This window comes from Bos javanicus, chromosome 7, assembly GCF_032452875.1.
Source record: "Bos javanicus breed banteng chromosome 7, ARS-OSU_banteng_1.0, whole genome shotgun sequence".
In the NCBI taxonomy this organism is placed as follows: domain Eukaryota; kingdom Metazoa; phylum Chordata; class Mammalia; order Artiodactyla; family Bovidae; genus Bos; species Bos javanicus.
This window is the reverse complement of record NC_083874.1, coordinates 5,597,150-5,615,000: the sequence shown is the minus strand read 5'-3', so window position 1 is coordinate 5,615,000 and position 17,851 is coordinate 5,597,150. Positions and strand designations below refer to the sequence as shown.

Genomic DNA, 17,851 nt, shown 5'->3' with positions numbered 1-17,851 from the left:
CAAGGAAGGTGATGCAAGGTAGAGCCTTTGAGATGCCCAGTGAAGGTGAGAAAGATACGTCGTGGTGGGGATGGAGGCCCCTGGTGTGCTGATAAGCAAGTGCATTCTGGGTAACATCCCATCAGACATCCGACCACTTCCAAAGGTGTCATCATGGTCCCTGTTGAACAAATGAGGAAACTGAAGACACAGGGAGGGGAATGAAGTCCCTGTCAGGGGCTCTAGTGAGGAAGTGGTCTAGTGGGGACCTTTCTCAGCGCGAAGTCAGCCACTCTAGCTGCAACAATGTAAGAAGTTCTCTCCGACCAGCAAGAAAATAATCCTGATGACTGTTCGGTTCCGGCTCTGTGTGTGTTTGCTCTTAAAAACTAATAGATTTTATTTATTACGACAGTCTGAGGTTTACAGAAAAACGAGCAGAAAGGACAGAGTTCTCATATGCCCTTTGACCGCTGTTTCCACTAGAATCAACATCTGACATTCGTGGGCTACATTTGTTACACCAGATGAGTTAATGTTGATACATTATTATTAAGCGAAGTCCACAGTTTACATTAGGGTTCCACTCTGTTGTACATTCCATGGGTTTCAACAATACATAATGGCTTGCAACCACCCTTAAGAGTATCACAAAGAATAGTTTCTCTTGCTCTAAAAATCCTATGTTCCACCTCTCATCACTCCTATCCCAACCTGTGGCAACCACTGTTCTTTTTACTGTCTCCCTAGTTTTGTTTTTTCCAGACTGTCATGGATGGATTTGGAATCAGACTGGGTGTCATCTTTTCAGAGTGACTTCTTTCATTTGGGGTTCCTCTATACCTTCTTCTGGCTTGATAGATCTGTATTTTTTTTCCCCATGCCAAATTAGGAGCTCCGTTGCCCCTGGGGACCCTCAGTAAATCATGAAGAGAGATGGGAGCTGATAGTGCTCTGCCCCGAGCTGCTCCTTTCTGGATGGGCCTTGGAAGAATGTGCACAGAGAGGACGCCTGTACTTGTGGGAAGGGAAACGCCCCAGCCTGGTGTTGGCAAGTGTGCTGTGAGAGGCAGGGGCTGGGCCGTGCACAAGGGACCAGGAAGTAGCAGCAGCTGCCCGAGCGGGCACATGGAAGACGAGAGTTAGCGCCAAGAGCTTCAGGGATAGGGGGCTGCAGGCTGGGTCCCTGCCCCACACTCTTCTGGCGTCCCCATCACTTTGGGGAAGAGTCCAGGCTCTTTGGGTAGCACTGCTGTCCTGCAGGCTGCTTCCCTTGTACCATGGATAATTGTTTCCAGCCTGTGTCTTGTTTCAACGCCTTCATTCCGATTATTCCTTGTGCCTGAATCACTATTTTTAATTGAGCTAATTATGCAGACCATAAATTCGCCCTTTTAAATAGTGCAACATAGTGGCTTTTAGTATATTCACAGGGTTATGCAACCACCCCCTATGTCTAATCCCAGAACATTTTCATCACCCCAAAAAACCCTCATATCCATTAGAAGTCACTGCCCATCCTCTGTCTTCAACCTCTGGCAACTACTACTTCCTGTCTCTATGGATTTATCTATTCTGGATATTTCATAGAAATGGAATCACACAATCTGTGGCCTATGGTGTCTGACTTATTTCTCTCAGCATGCTTTTAGATTCATCCAAGTTGCAGCTCATTCCTTTTTATGGCCAAACAATATACCATTGTATGGGTAGACCACATTTTTTTTTTTAGCCACCAATTGATGGATGTTTTTTTATTTCTTTTTTTTTTTTTTTGGCTATTGTGAGTAATGCTGCTGAGATCTTTTGTGTAAAAGTTTTTGTGTGAACGTATGTCCTGAATTCTCTTGGGTATAAACCTAGGTGTGGAAATGCTAGGTCACATGGTAACTATGTTTAACCTTTTGAGGAACTGCCAGACTGTTTTCCACAGTGACTGTATCACTTTATATTCCCCGCAACAGCAGTGTGTGAGTTCCAGTTTCCCACATCCTCCTCAGCACTTATTTTCTGTTTTTTGTTTGTTTGTTTTTTTTTTGGCCGCACAGCTAGGCATGCAGGATCTTAGTTTCCCAACAAGTGGTCGAAATTGTGCCCCCTGCAGTGCAATCTTGGAGTCTTAACCACTGGACTGCCAGGGAAGTTCTGTCTTTTTTATTGTGATCATTTTAGTGGGTATTCAGCGGTATCTCCTTATAGTTTTGGTTTGCATTTCTTGAGGGCTAATAAGTAGAACATCTTTTCATGTGTTTGTTGTTGCCTAGTTGCTAAGTCCTGTCTGACTCTTTGCCATCCCATGGACTGTAGCCCACCAGGCTCCATGGAATTCTCCAAGCAAGAATACTGGAGTGGGTTACCATTTCCTTCTCCAGGGGGATCTTCCCAATCCAGGGATCGAACCTGCATCTCCTGCATTGGTAAGCAGTTTCTTTACCACTGAGCCACCTGGGAAGCCATCTGTATACCTCCTTTGAAAAGAAATGTCATTCAGATCCTTTGCCCAGTTTTTAACTGGGTCGTCTATTTAGAGTTGGAAGACTTCTTAATGTAATTCTGTATACTAAATCCTTATAAGATATGGTTTGCAAATTTCTCCTATCCTGTGGATTGTCTTTTCACTCTTTTGGTAGTATCCTTTGAAACATATTTTTCATTTTGATGAAACTCAGTTTATCTGTCTTTTTTCTGGCCACACTATGCAGCATTTGGGAACTTAGTTCTCCAACCAGGGATTGAACCTGTGGCCCCTGCATTGGGAGCATGGAGTCTTAACTGCTGGACTGCCATGGAAGCCCCACTCTTGCTTTTGGAATCATTTTCTAACCCAAGGTCGTAAAGATTGATGCATCTGCTTTCTAAGAATGTTTTCGTTTTAGCCCTGACATTTAAATTTTTGTGCACGGTTTGAGGTGGGGATCTCTATTAGTTTTCTAGTGCTGAGGTGACAAATACCGCTAACTTGGTGGCTTAACACCAGTCATTTTACAGTTCTGAACGTGAGAAGTCAGAACTGGACCTTACTTGGCTAAAATCAAGGTTTGACAGGGCTGCTTTCCTTCTGGAGTTTCTGAGACAATCCACTTCCTTGCCTCTTCCAGCATTTAGAAACTGCCCACATTCCTTGACTCGTGGCCTCTTCCTCCCATCTTCAAAGCCATCAGCAGTGGGCTGAGTCTTTTTTATGCTGTCATTTCTCTGGTCCTCCTCCTCCTGCCTCCTCCTCCCATTTTCAGTGACCCTTGTGATGATATTGTGCTCATTCATGCAATCTCTTCTAAGGACAGGTGATTAGCAACCTAATTCAATCTGCAACCTTCATTTCCCCCTGCCAAGTAACCTAACAAATTCATAGATTTAGGGAACATAGATTTTGGAGAAGGCAATGGCACCCCACTCCAGTCTTGCCTGGAAAATCCCATGGATGGAGGAGCCTGGTGGGCTGCAGTCCATGGGGTTTCGAAGAGTTGGACATGACTGAGTGACTTCACTTTCACTTTTCACTTTCCTGCATTGGAGAAGAAAATGGCAACCCACTCCAGTGTTCTTGCCTGGAGAATCCCAGGGATGGGGGAGCCTGGTGGGCTGCCGTCTATGGGGTCGCACAGAGTCAGACACGACTGAAGTGACTTAGCAGGGTGTGGACACCATTGGGGGACTATTTTTCTGCCTACTACAGGGTTCAATTTCATTCTTTTGCATGTGACTAATTTTCCCAGCACCAGTTGTTGAAAAGACTATTCTTTTCGTATTGAATGCTTCTGGCACCCTTGTTGAAGAGTCACTGATCACAGACATATGGCTTGTTGTTCTAGCTCAGCTCTATTCCATTGATATATCTGTGTATTGTATGTCAATACCACAGTTTGATTACTATAGCTTTGTAGTAAGTTTGAAATCAAGAAGTGTGAATCCTCCAATTTAGTTCTTCAAGACTGGTTAGCTATTTGGGGCCCCCTGCAATTCCTCATGAATTTTAGGATCAGTTTGTTGCTATCTCAAAAAAGGCTCTCAGAATTTTGATAGGGATTACATCATGTTTATAGACCAGTTTGGGGATTGTTGCTATCTTAACAGCTTTCCCATGTGGCTCAGAGGTAAAGAATCTGCCTGCCCATGCAGAAGATGCAGGAGTCACGGCTTTGATCCCTGGCTTGGTAAGATTTCCTGAAGGAGGAAATGGTAACCCACTCCAGTATTCCTGCTTGGAAAACCCCACGGACAGAGGAGCCTGGCGGGCTACATACAGTCCACAGGGTCGGACACAACTGAGCACAAGCACACAGGCTATCTTAACAATATGAAGTTTTCCAATCCATGAATGTGGGATGTTTTTCCATTTATTAAGATCATATCTTAAGTTACTTTTTGGCAAAGTTTTATAGTTTTCAGCGTATAAGTCTTGCACCTCTTTTGCTAAAATTATTAAGTATTTTATTCTCTTTGCTGCTATTATAAATGGAACTGTTTTCTTAATTTGCTACTTCTTTGAAAGATGCAGTACCTAGGCAAATCTCACTGCACTTATTACACTATCCTAAACTCTGAGGTTCTGAGGTGGTCCAGCTGCCCTGACCCACCAGACCTGCCCCTTCCAATCCTCCCTGCTCATGTTATTCCCTGAATATTCTATCTTATCGGGCTTCCCTCCTGGCTCAGTCGGTAAAGAATCTGCTTGCCTGCAATGCAGGGGACCCCGGTTCAATTCCTGGGTCAGGAAGATCCCCTGGAGAAGAAAATAACAACCCACTCCCTAAGAGTCAGACACGACTGAGTGACTTCACTTTCACTTTCATGCATTGGAGAAGGAAATGGCAACCCACTCCAGTGTTCTTGCCTGCAGAATCCCAGGGACGGGGGAGCCTGGTGGGCTGCCGTCTATGGGGTCGCACAGAGTCGGACACGACTGATGCGACTTAGCAGCAGCAGCAGCCAGTATTCTTGCCTAGAGAATCGCATGGACAGAGGAGCCTGGCAGGCTACAGTCCATGGGGTCACAAGAGTCGGACACGACTTAGCGACTAAACCACCACCATTCTATCTTATCAGCCAAGGCCCACTTGTCTCTGTCTCGGAGCTTCTCCAGGCAAGACCCAGAGGGGAGGAGATCTCCACAGAAACATGCAGGAGAAATTCAACACAGCTCCTACACCGTGCCACAATTCAGGAGGGTTGAGAGGACTCTGTGAACAAACCAAATACACCCGTCCTTATCAAGTATATACTTTAAAATACATAATTATACTTTAATTAAAGAGAGAAACAACAAATACCAACAAGATAAACGTGCTAGTTCAGAAATTTCAAAGTCCACCAAAATCCCCGCCCTCGAAGAAATCGGCTCCCTCTAACCCCACCGCAGGGCCCCCTCATTGCGAGCCTCGAAGCTCTGAGCTCCGCTCTCTAGCCCCGCCCTGACATCGGGAAGTAGAGCTCAGCTGCACCTACTCTGCCTGCTCCAGCCCAGGAAAAAGCTCCATGATCAGGCAAAAAAATCGGTGAGCGCATCAGGACCCACTGCCCGGCCTCTCCGGGACGTCATTCGTGGGTCTGCGCATGTGCTACAGGCACCTGGGTAGCGGGACCGGCGTTCACGCAGGCGCACTCGTGGCCGCCGGGAGGGCTTCCTCCTCCCTGCCACCGCCATCGCCATGGCCGCGCCGGCCCCCCGCCTCATCTCTGTCTTCTCTAGCCCGCAGGAGCTGGGTGCGTCTTTGGCGCAACTGGTAGTGCAGCAGGCAGCATGCTGCCTGGCGGATGCCGGCGCCCGCTTCACGCTCGGCTTGTCCGGCGGCAGCCTTGTCTCCATGTTAGCCCGCGAGCTGCCCGCTGCCGCCGCCCCCGCTGGACCCGCTAGCCTCGCGCGCTGGACGCTGGGCTTCTGCGACGAGCGCCTTGTGCCCTTCGAGCACGCCGAGAGCACGTACGGCCTGTACCGGGTGAGAGCTACGGGGGCCGCCGGGGGTCACGCCGAGAGGGCCGTGCACATCGCCTGGACCCGGCTACGGAGGCCACCGGGGGTCATGTCGAAAAGGCCGCGCCCACCGCCTGGACCAGGCGACGAGAGTTATGCAGGGTAGCACCGTGCCCTCTGCCTGGACTGGAGCTGGGAATGGTCTGCTGGGTGCCCTGAGGTTCCATCTGGGGTGCACCTCCACTGCCACCCGGGTGGACCGGTGATGCATTTTGTGTGTGTGTGTGCTCTGTCGCTAAGTCGTGTGCGATTCAGGTGGCCAAGTAGAGGGCATGAGCAAAGGCATAGAGGCGAAACTTGGTGGTCCATTCCAGGACTTCGAGACGCTCAGGCGCTGCAGGCTAGTAAGTGCAGAGGCCGAGTTAGGGAAGAGCCAGGTAGGCGGGATCTGGTGTGGAAACTGGGCCTCGGTTTCCCCATCTCTAACCTGGCAAGTTCTCTTTGATCTCCACTCTGCTTGTGGCGCTGTCAACTCCGTGGCTGGTTATCTTTGGCCTGGGGCCCCAGACTCCTATAGAATCAGGGAAACCCCCCACCCCCATTTTATAAGAAGGGAAACTGAGGCCTGGAAGAGCTATGATCTGAGCTGCCCTCCACTCCCCCACCCCCTCCCGCGCATCTGAGTCAACTCTTCCTGCTGTGGATGGAGAAGGAAAACCCACCCAGGGAGGTGTGGGAAGGGTGGGTTTGGCCAGAAGCCTCAGATTGCTCAGGTCCTGGGTGTGTTGAGTTCTCTTCGAAAAGAAGCTTGAGCTGTTTTGTTTGTTTGTTTGGTAATAAGGAAGGTTTACTGATTACCATGGCTTTATCCACATCATCTCATGAAACCCTACAAGTGACTATGAGGCGGGGACTGTTAGTACCTGCATTTCATAGATGGAGAAACTGAAGCCAGACAAGGAGAGTCACCTAGTGACCAGTGAGGGAGCTGGGGTATGAACCTGCCTGGCGGAACCCCCCAGAGACCACCCGGGACACATTTCAGGGGCAGGGGTCACTCTCAAGTCTGCTTTCCTGCGTGTCTTCCCCTAGAGCTTAATTTAAAAGTGACCCCGTGCTTCTTTTTTACTTTGCCAGACTTTGAAAGACTTTTTAAAATTTTTTTATTTTTAAAGATTTTTTTTTTTTTTGATGTGGACCATTTTTAAAGTCTTCATTGAATTTGTTGAATATTGCTTCTCTTTTATGTTTTGGTTTTTTGATGGTAAGGCGTTTGTGATCTTAGTTCCCTGACCAGGGACGGAACCCATATCCCCTGTGTCAGAAGAGGAAGGTCCCTGAAAGACTTTTAATTAGGAAAGCCATACTTGCTCAAGTAACAGAATCCTAACAAAACAATAGAGAGAAAGTTGCAAGGATGTTCAGTGTGTGTGTGTGTGTGTGTCCTTGTATCCAGAACTAGGGACAGTTCCCTCGTAGGGCTCATAGTGGGGTGGGGCACCAACACACAGGGCAGTAAGAGTGGAAATCCATTCATAGCCGCCGTGCAATGCAGTTTGGACAGAAGATAATAGTGTGAGATGATGGGGACTTCCCTGGTGGCTCAGAAGGTAAAGCTCCTGCCTATAATGCAGGAGACCCGGCGATCCCTGGGTCGGGAAGATCTCCTGGAGAAGGAAATGGCAATCCACTCCAGTATTCTTGCTTGGAAAATCCCATGGACGGAGGAGCCTGGTAGGCTACAGTCCATGGGGTCGCAAAGAGTCGGACACGACCGAGCGACTTCACTCCCTGGTAGTCCAGTGGCTAGGACTCCACGCTCCCAATGCAGGGGGGCCTGGGTTTGATCCCTGGTCAGAGAACTTAGTGGAGAAGGCAATGGCCCCTCACTCCAGTACTCTTGCCTGGAAAATTGCATGGATGGAGGAGCCTGGTAGGCTGCAGTCCATGGGGTCGCTAAGAGTCTGACATGACTGAGTGACTTCACTTTCCCTTTTCACTTTCATGCATTGGAGAAGGAAATGGCAACCCACTCCAGTGTTCTTGCCTGGAGAATCCCAGGGTTGGGGGAGCCTGGTGGGCTGCCATCTATGGAGTCGCACAGAGTCGGACACGACTGAAGCGACTTAGCAGCAGCAGCAGCAGGGAACTTAGATCCTGCATGCTACAGTGAAGATCAAAGATCGCAAGTGCTGCAATTAAGACCCAGTCCAGCCAAATAAATATTTTTTAAAAACTGTGAGATGATAAGAAGTGCCAGGGGAGAAGGGAGAGCATCCTTCAGCCAGGGCAGTGGGGCGCTCTGAGGAGGTGACATTTGGGCAGTGACCAGGAGGATATGAGGAGCTGGCCACAGGTGAGCTGGGGCAGAGGGTACAGCAGAGGCAAATACTATGCGGTGGGAACAGATGTGGGGCGAGGATTTGCTCCTGCCAGTTTCCCCCGGAAGGGAATCATATTAGTTTCCTGGGGCTGTGGTAGCAAAGTACTAACCAATGGGTAGCTTAAAACAACAGTCATCAATTCACAGTCCTGGAGGACAGAAGTTCAAAATCAAGGTGTCAGCAGTCCCATGCTCCCTCCAAAGGCTGTCAGGGAGGAGGCTTCCTTGCCTCTTCCAGCTTCTGGGGGTTCCAGGCTTGTGGCCACATCACTCCAATCTCTGCCTCTGTTTCTCCATCACTTGTTCGTCTGATTCTCTCTTTGTGTCCTCCTCTTGTAAGGACACAAGTCTTTGAATTTAGGGCCTTTCCAAATGCCCTGTGACCTCATCTACGCTAATGACAACTGCAAGGCCCTCTTTCTAAATAAGGCCACATTGTTTTTTTTAAATTAATTAATTATTTTTGGCGGTGCTAGGTCTCTGTTGCCAAATGGGCTTTTCTCTAGTTGTGGCGAGCGGGGACTGCTCTAGTTGCAGTGCCGGGGCTTCTCACTGTGGTGGCTTCTCTTGTTGCGGAGTTCGGGCTTCCGTAGTTGTGGCTCCTAGGCTCTAAAGCACAGGCTCAGTAGTTGCGCACAGGCTCAGTGGCCCTGCAGCACGTGGGATCACCCCAGATTAGAGATCAAAGCCGTGTCTCCTGCATTGGCAAGTGGATTCTTTATCACTGAGCCCTCAGGGAAGTCCATATTCTGAGATTCCAGGTGGATGTCAATTTGGGGGCGGGATCACTAAGCAACATGGTACAGGGACGCAGAGGGGTTCCTCTCCTGGAGGATGGGCCCCAGGCAGTTGGGGTTCTCCGAGTATGAATGGTTCACCCTGTACCATGGGCCTTCTGCTGTCCAGGCTGGGAGGAAGAGCTGGGCCCACCTTCCTGGGGATGGTTCCTCAGCACCTGCAAAGTGTTTAGAGAGAACCCACCCAATCAACCAGCCGTTCCAGTTCTAGGAACCTGCCAAACCGATGTCCAACCTGAGGAGGAGGAAATGGCTCTGAGCCTCTAGGGGGAGGGCAGCTACGAAGGGGACTCAGGTGACAGAAATAGGGCGCCCGTACTCCCCCCTGACTTCACTCATACGATCCCCAAGGGTGTGTGTAGATAGGGACCTTGGGCAAAGCTGGTCTTTCCAACGGTGCATATGTCTGATCGTGCTCCTCCCCAGCTCACACACCCTCCTTGGCTCCCTGTTACGCTCAACACAGAGCCTGCACTCCTCTGGCCAGCACTGGTGGGGAGTCAGCACCCTAAGTTCTGGCTGGCTCATCCCATGTCCTTGCTGCCTTCCCCCTCTGCTCCAAACACTATATTTTTGTTGTTTACCTACTTTTACTTTGTGGGTCAGCCCGGCGTTGCCTTGGCTGAGCTAGGCCCTGCGCAAAAGGAGGCACCGAGGTGGGGGTTGCCAGCATCCATCCCAGGGCAGATCAAAGACCATGGGGCTCATCTCTGCGGGAAAGGGCTGGAGCCTTCTGCCTTGCAGGATGCCTGACTCTGGGTTCTTCTGCATTAAATCCACTGATCATAGGCTGGGGTGCTTGCTATGGACCGGGCATGCTCATCCTGTAGGGCAACCCAGAAGAGATCAGTGCTTACCACGGTTACATGTCATACCCCGGGAAAGGGCTGGAGCCTTCTATCTTGCAGGACGCCTGACTCCAGGTACTTCTGCATTAAATCCACTGATCATAGGCTGGGGTGTTTGCTGTGGGCCGGGCATGCTCACCCTGTAGTGCAACCCAGAAAAGAAATCAGTGCTTACCACAGTTACATGTCACACCCCCAAGCAGCAGTTGGGGAAGGTGCAAGCAGAGGTGGCTGCTCAGAAGAGGCAGCTTGAGGAATGTGTAAGAATTTCCCAGGCAGGATCAAGAGCTGGTGTACCTGCTGAGGCCTGGAGGTCAGCAGGACCTCCTGGAGGGCTGAGAGGAGCTAGGTTTTATCCTGAAGCCCAAAGGACCCTGGGCGTTTAGAAACAGGATCCTGATGTGGCTAGACAGGTGCAGGCCAGAGCCAGGAGACCTCCAATCACCAGGGACTTGAAAGACCTCTGGCTGAATGCCACTGGGATCCTTACTCACACAGGAAGTGGGTATAATGACAGTCATGTCCTAACCTGGAGGATCCAGGTAGTCCCAGGTGTAAGCCCCATGCCCCCACTGACTGTATGTTGCTGTTGGTGACACTGTGCCTCTGTCCGCTGCAGACCCACCTGCTCTCCAAGCTCCCTATCTTCGACAGCCAGGTGATCACCATCAACCCCGCGTTGCCTGTGGAGGAGGCGGCTGAGGACTACGCCAAGAAGCTGAGACAGGTGAGCGCGTTGGAGCCGCTGCAGGGAGACGTCATCCACCCAGTGGGCTCTCCCAGAGTGATGGAGTAAGCCTACTGGTGACACTGAGTGGTCATCACAGCAGAAGCTCTCCCTGGGGGTGGTCAGTAGACCCAGTCTCACCCTGGGCAGACCGCTTTGAGGGTCCCCCTCTCAGAAGCCACAGCCCTGCTCTGGGGGAACCCCCAAAGGCGGCCTTACTTCTGACACCCTGGCAGTAGGCCTGGGTATTCACATCTTGGGCACAGCTGCATCCCCAGATTGTCAGGCCATTGAGACAGTGAAGTGTGAGGCCTTGCAGATTAATAGAGTTCCTTTTTTTTGCAGATAAGGCTGAGCCTGGCTTACTGTGTTACAGCAACTTGTTTTTCTGACAACTCTTTCTTTGTGTCCTCTGAGCTCTTCCCTCACAACTTCTCGGGACTGTCTTCTTTCCCCATCCAGGCCTTCCAAGGGGACTCCATCCCGGTTTTTGACCTGCTGATTCTGGGTGTGGGTCCTGATGGCCACACCTGCTCACTCTTCCCAGACCACCCCCTCCTGCAGGTGAGCACACCCCTGAAGGCCCTGCTCACGTCTGAGCCCCGACCTCTGCCATCTGGGGCTTCCAGAGGGTTGGGAGGTGCCTGCAGAATGGTGTGAGTCAGCCTCAGCCAACAGGCGTGCCCACTGGGGCTTGACCCTTCTGAGCTTCAGTTCACCCATCAAAATGGGCCTTCAGTCTAGTACCACAGAATTAGCAGGGTGGGATGGAATGGTGGCTGGATGGTGCCTGGCCTGTGTGAGTACTCAGGAAGTCAAGTGGTGTTTTCCTGTTTCCACCTTGGGCTTCCCTGCCCCCAGGAGCGGGAGAAAATTGTGGCCCCCATCAGTGACTCTCCGAAACCACCTCCGCAGCGCGTGACCCTCACTCTTCCCGTGCTGAACGCAGCTCGAACGGTCATCTTTGTGGCGACAGGAGAAGGCAAGGCAGCTATTCTGAAGGTAACAGTGAGGGCCCCCTTCCCCAGAAGGTTGTAGGCGGAGAATGTGATCCTAGACATTGCTGTGCTGAAAGCACCAGATCCCAAGGCATTTCGGTAATTCTTGGGTTGAAGGAGGGATGAAAACTGCAAATACAGGCTAGTTAGGGGTTAACTATTATGAATTGAAATTGACGAGATATGGCCAAGATGGCTCAGAGGTAAATTCATAGCACTTAATGTGAATACATATATATTTCATTATTAACTAGAAAACAATTGAAATAAACCAGTCAAGCACTTTAGAATGAGAACAAAGGAAAATAACATAAATCTAAGAAAAGTCAGAGGAAGGAATAAGTGAGATTGAAATCACTGAATTGGCTCATATTCTTAAAAACTTAACGGTAAATAGATCCATAACATAGACAGAACCATGCATAGACAGAGCCATAACACAGACATAGATCCACAGCATAACAACTACCCCTGGTGAAACTGGAGAAAAATCATATGTAGTAGGAATAAGTTTTAAAAAAAAAAGTAGGAATAAGAAGGTATATACATAATATATTAGGAAAGTATAAAATTAATAAATTTATATTGGGCTACCCTGGTGGCTCAGTGGTAAAGAATCCTCCTGCCAATGCAGGACACATGGGGTTAGATCCCTGATCCAGGAAGATCCCACATGCCATGGGGCAGCTAAGCCCATGCACCACAACTGCTGAGCCTGTGATCTAGAGCCCACCAGCTGCAACTCCTGAGCCCACGTACTGCAGCTGTTGAGGCCCACATGCCCTAGAGCCCACGCTCCACAGCAAGAGAAGCCACCGCAATGGAAGTGGATGTCCCACAGCTAGAGAGTAGCCCCCACTCGCCACAACTCGAGAAAAAGCCCACGCAGGAGTGTAGACCCACCACAGCCAAAAATAAATAAACAAAACCACATTTTAAAAAATCATAAAGTGGATATTAAAAATAAACAAAAAAACACTTTAATCACCATCACTGAAAAGACCAACCACTATGGGAGAAACTAGACATATTTTTAAAGATAAATAAGTAATGATTCTTCCACCAACTGTGGGCCCAGATGTCTCCATGAGGGTGGCTAATGTTAGGGTTCAGGGTGTAGACTCCAGCAGACCCAGTGTCCCTGCCAGTGACACCCAGCATGGCCTTAGATGGCCACTGAACGCCCCCGCCCCACCAAGCCTCAACTTTCACATCTGCAAGGTGCGCTAGGAGGGTTCCTCCCCATGGACCTCCTGAGGGTCAGTGAAGGCAGCTGCAACTCACAGTCCACTCACAGGAGGCTTCCCTCAGCCTCAGCTTCCCTGACTGTAAAAAGAGGGGTGAGAACAGAGGCAACCCTGCAGGGCTGTGGTCAGAAGTGAACAAGTTAATGATTCAGAGTGCTTGCGGCAGACCCAGCTGGCAGAGAGTACTATTTCCCATGCCCACTGATCATGAAATCACATTAGAGGGTCAGCCCACCACAGCTGGAGGGACTGAATCCTCCTGACAGCTAAGAAGGCTTTTGACCTTTTTAAGCGGTTGGGAGAAAAAGCAAAAGAGGAGGAGTATTCTTTGGTGTGTGAAAATGTTACAGAATTCAGATTTCAATGTCCACGAATAAAGATTTGTTGGAACCTGGCCATACCCACTTGGCGACGAGTCATCTGCTGGTACTTTTGCCCTGTAACAGCAGAGCCGAGTAGTTGCAACAGAGTTGGGGTGTGATCTGCAGAGCTGAAATAGTGACTCTCTGGTCTTGGCAGCAAAGGTGTTCTGGAGACTTCCCTGGTGGTCTAGTGGCTAAGACTCCATGCTCCCGATGAAGGGGGCATGAGTTTGATCCATGGTCAGGGAACTACATCCCACATGCCACAATTAAAGATGCCCAGTGCTGTGGCTAAGACCTGTTGCAGTCAAATAAATATATTTTTTAAACGTGTTAGAAAAAAAAAAAAGTGTGCTGACCCCACTGTTAAATGGTCACAGATGATAAAAAGGAAGAGACCCCCATCTCTGCTGGTTGCTTGAAGCCAGGACATCTGGGAAGGGTGATCTCAACTTCTGAGGGTTGGAGAGGTCTGAGGGGTGCCGGGGTGCAGGTGGGGCCCCACGCTCCTGCCCTCTCCACACAGCGCATTTTGGAGGACAAGGAGGAGAACCCGCTCCCCGCCGCACTGGTTCAGCCCAGCACTGGGAAACTTTGCTGGTTTCTGGACGAGGCAGCAGCCCGACTCCTGACCGTGCCCTTCGAGAAGCATTCCACTTTGTAACCCGTGCCGAGAGATGCCACAGCTGCTACTATGTGCAGCCCCAATGGCCTGGGACATTCTGGGGCTGGGCCCCACTGCCAGCCCACTCCAGGCTTTATTTTAGAAAAGCCGAGTGGTGCCACTGGAAGCTGTAGGGTCTGGCCACCAGGCCCACCCAGGGGCTTAGCCCATGGGCCGTGGCTCTGGGTGAGTCATATTAAAAGGAGCATCTGTTTGAAGTTTCCACTGTCTCGTGGTCCTTGGTGGGTGGTGGTCCATTGGTCTCTAGGTGGCACGCCTGACTTGTAACACTCATCCCAGCCTGTGGAGGGCAGGGATGGGCATCTGGCATGAGTGTCCTGGGCCTGCCATAGCAAAGTACCACACATCAGGTGTCTTAAAATAAATGCAGGTCACTGTCTCACAGTTCACAAGGCCAGAAGCCTGAAACCTCCATGTCAGGAAGGTTGGACCCTTCCAGAAGCTCTGCAGGAGTCTGTCTCCAGGTCTCTCTCATGGCTTCTGGTTGCTGCTGGCAGTTCTTGGCCTTTCCTGGCTTGGAGATGCCTCACTCCAGTGTCTGCCTCTCTTGTCTGGCAGACTGTCCGTGTCTGGCCTTCTCTTCGTGTGTCTTTCCGTATCTTGTCCTTTTCTTTTTTTCTTTTGGTTTGTCTTGTTTTTTTTCTTTGGCCATGCCCTTAGGTTTATGAGATCTCAGGTCCCAGACCAAGGATTGAACTTGGGCCACAACAGGGAAAGTCCAGAATCCTAACCACTAGGCCACCAGGGAACTCACTCCCATCCTCTTCTGATATGGACCCCTGTCCTTGGACGTAAGTCCACCCTAAGTCCTAAATCTTGAGAGTTTGTCTCAAGATCCTTAATTCATTATGTCTATAAAAATGCTTATTCCAAATAAGATCGCATTCTGAAGTTTCAAGCGTTAGGACATGGACTTAACTGTTTTTTTTTTAACTGTATTAAAATAACACATAACATCAAATTTACCATCTTAACCATTTTTATACAATTCAGTGTTTTCAAATACATTTACCTGCCATCCATCCCCATAACTCTTTTCACCTTGTAAGTCTAAAACTCTGTATTTGGGACTTCCCTGCCGGTCCTGTGGCTAAGACGCTGTGCTCCCAGTGCAGGGCGCCCAGGTTCAATCGCTGGTCAGGGAACTAGAGCCCCCATGTCGCAACTAAGACCCAGTGCAGCCAAATAATTAAAAATAATATATATGTATAAATATGTGTAGATATTTGCTTATTTTAAAACCGCATACTTATTAAATGCTCACTTTCTATTCTCTCCTCTCCCCAGCCCTGGCAACCACCATTCTGTTTTCCGTCTTTATGAATTTTCTTTTTGGAAGTATAGTTGATTTACAATGCTGTGTTAATTTCTGCTGTACAGTACATTATTCAGTCACATACATATACATTTTCTAAATTCTTTTCCATCCATGATTTATCATAGAGTATTGAATGTTGTTCTCTGTGCTATATGGTAGGACCTTACTGCTTATCCTCTTATCTTTATGATTTTGGCTACTCTTAAGTGCATCATACAATTAAAATCATACAGTATTTGTATTAATGTGATGGGCTTATTTCACTCTGCACAGTGTCCTCAGGATTCATCCATGTTGTAGTGTGTGTGAACTTCCTTCCTCTTTAAAATACGATCATAGCACATTTTAGTTATTTATTCATCAATCGGCGGACACTCGGGTTACTTCTGTGTTTTGCTATTGTGGATAATGCTCCTGTGAACAAGGGTGGACAAATATCTCTTCCAGAGCCTACTCTCAATTCTTTTCAACAGACATCCAGAAGTGGAATTGCTGGGTCATATGCATATGGTAATTCTAGTTTTAATTTTTGGAGGACCTTCTGTTGTTTTCCATAGCACTTGTACCATTTTTATATTCCCGCCAACAGTACACAAGGATTCCCATTTCTCCACATCCTGGCTCACGCTTGTTTTCTGGTTTCTTGATAGTGGCCTGTAGACATTATCCTTTGGGGGGGACACAGTTCAACCCTCTCCACTCTCACTTGGCTGAACTCCCGCTGCAAACCCAGGGCCAGGGTGACTTCTGCACTTGGCCCTGCTGCAGGTCTGCTGAGAACCTTGAATGTGCCAAGGCACTGCTTCTTTGCCTCAGGGCTACAGCATTTCCCCAGAGTGTGTCCGCTTATGGCCCACCTGGCTCCAGGGGCCAGGGCAAGCAGAGTGGGCGAGGGGCGTGGGAAGTGAAACCTCAAATCCGAAACCACAGAAAGTTAAGTTTCTTTCAACATCTTGTCTGGGTTGATCACTCAGATGTGAGAGTGAGGAAGTGGGACCGATTCTGAGCGGAAACCGAGGAAGGTCGAGGAGAGGTTTGGAAGGAAAGCTGCCCAGCCGTGACCTTGGACAACAGCAGGTGTTATGACCCCTGAAGCCGCAGGCAGAGGCTGAGAAGTGGAGGGAAAGTGATTAGACATTTAGAAAGACCCCACGTGGAGGGCCCTGCCTGAGGCACGTCACTTCTCCTGTGCCCCTCTCCCGGTAGCAGCAGCTGTTCCTGCTCCAGACCTGCCTGTGGCTCCCCTTTGCCTTCATAGTGAAACCCATCCTTCTCACTCAACCCACAAGCCCCCATGTGGCCCCTGCAATCCCCCACCCTCCTACCTAATATCTACTCCCCATTCACTCTCCTCCAATCCATCCACCTTGTGTTCTTCCTGGAACCAGCCGAGTCCATTCCCACCTCAGGGCCTTTGCATGGCTTGACCCTTGTTTCCTTCAGATCATGGTGCACCATAACCTCTCTGACCCCTCCTTGCCCCTAGCATTTTCTATGTTTTCCCATTCCATGTTTCTCCCTTATCCATACTGTCTGACAGTTTTGTTGTTGTTCTAACCAGTGGCCCACGGGGGCTGCCGTGTGGTCTGTTTTGCCCATGTCTGCATCCCCTGCTCAGGGATGGCACTCAGGCTATTATGGAGTGATGTTGAAAACAGGAATTCTGGGGAATTGGTGAAGATTACAGTCAGATGTTCCTGGTTTAAACAAAATGGAGATTTAGCTTTTCCTCTGGAGGGAGGCCACCCAGAACTGGTGGAGCAATGTCGTGAACTCTTTGGGGACTCTGCAACTGACATCATAGTTGTGCATTGTCATCACAAGAGTTTTACCTCGTGGTCCAAAGTGGCTGCTTATGCTCCAGCCATCATGTCCATGTTGCACCCACTGGAATTTGATGCTCTCTTCATCTGAAATCCTGTGAAAACCCCTTCTGATCACATTTCAGTCTGAAATGTAGACCTTCCTTCCTCCCTGTCTGCCTTTCTGTCTTTCCTCCCTCCCTCTCTTCCTTCCGTTGCCAAACACTGAGGACTGCTTTGTGCCAGGCAGTGGAAAAACAAGTGAAGGGGTAAGGAGGCCCAACTAATTCAACACAGTCCTCTGCTGGAGACGGGTAAAGCAGGATCTGAAGGGACATGTCCCACCTGTCTTCAGCAGAACAGTGGCACCCCACCTACTCCTGCCCTAGCACGGACCCCAGGACTGGAGGTGTCAGTCCAGTTCTGTCTTCCCAACATGGGGCTGGACTAGGCCTGAATCCTCTTGGGTCCCAGAATCACTCTGCCTGGGTACAGATGAGTGGATAGGTACATGATTTAGATGCCCTATCCCTGCCTTCTCCCCATTTCCCTGCCCTCCCCACACTAACAGTTGCTCTCATGTGCTGCCAGATGTCTGCCCTTCATCCACCCTCCAAGGCCAGCTAGGTCTTTTTTCTCCACCCGCACCCTGGGGCAGCCCCTACAGAAACCACCGGTTCTGGGGAACTTGGCCCAGGGGAAGCGGGAGGACACAGGTGCAGGGTGAGGCGGGCGGGGCAGGGGGCAGGGCAGAGTGGGGAGCAGGTATCCCGCGCACACACCCTAGGACTGTG

The 17,851-nt window shown here is 49.7% G+C and overlaps 1 protein-coding gene and 1 long non-coding RNA gene across 3 annotated transcripts; one reads left to right on the top strand and one right to left on the bottom strand.

Annotated features, from left to right (window-relative positions):
• Positions 1-1,688: 1,688 nt before the first annotated feature.
• On the bottom strand, positions 1,689-5,510 carry LOC133250422 (uncharacterized). The gene is made up of 2 exons (XR_009737327.1): positions 5,425-5,510; positions 1,689-5,159 (listed from the first exon to the last, which is right to left on the bottom strand). It is a non-coding gene; the product is annotated as an uncharacterized LOC133250422 (long non-coding RNA).
• A 6-nt stretch (positions 5,511-5,516) lies between these two features.
• Positions 5,517-14,134, top strand: PGLS (6-phosphogluconolactonase). Of its 2 annotated transcripts, XM_061421636.1 has the most exons (5): positions 5,517-5,915; positions 10,538-10,645; positions 11,108-11,209; positions 11,507-11,647; positions 13,779-14,134. In XM_061421636.1, the coding sequence occupies exons 1-5, from the start codon at positions 5,628-5,630 to the stop codon at positions 13,914-13,916; spliced, it is 777 nt and encodes a 258-aa protein (XP_061277620.1). In that variant the 5' UTR covers positions 5,517-5,627; the 3' UTR covers positions 13,917-14,134. The 2 variants fall into 2 exon arrangements, with proteins under 2 accessions (XP_061277620.1, XP_061277621.1); XM_061421637.1 differs by lacking the exon at positions 11,108-11,209 and having other exon boundaries at positions 5,540-5,915.
• Positions 14,135-17,851: the final 3,717 nt, after the last annotated feature.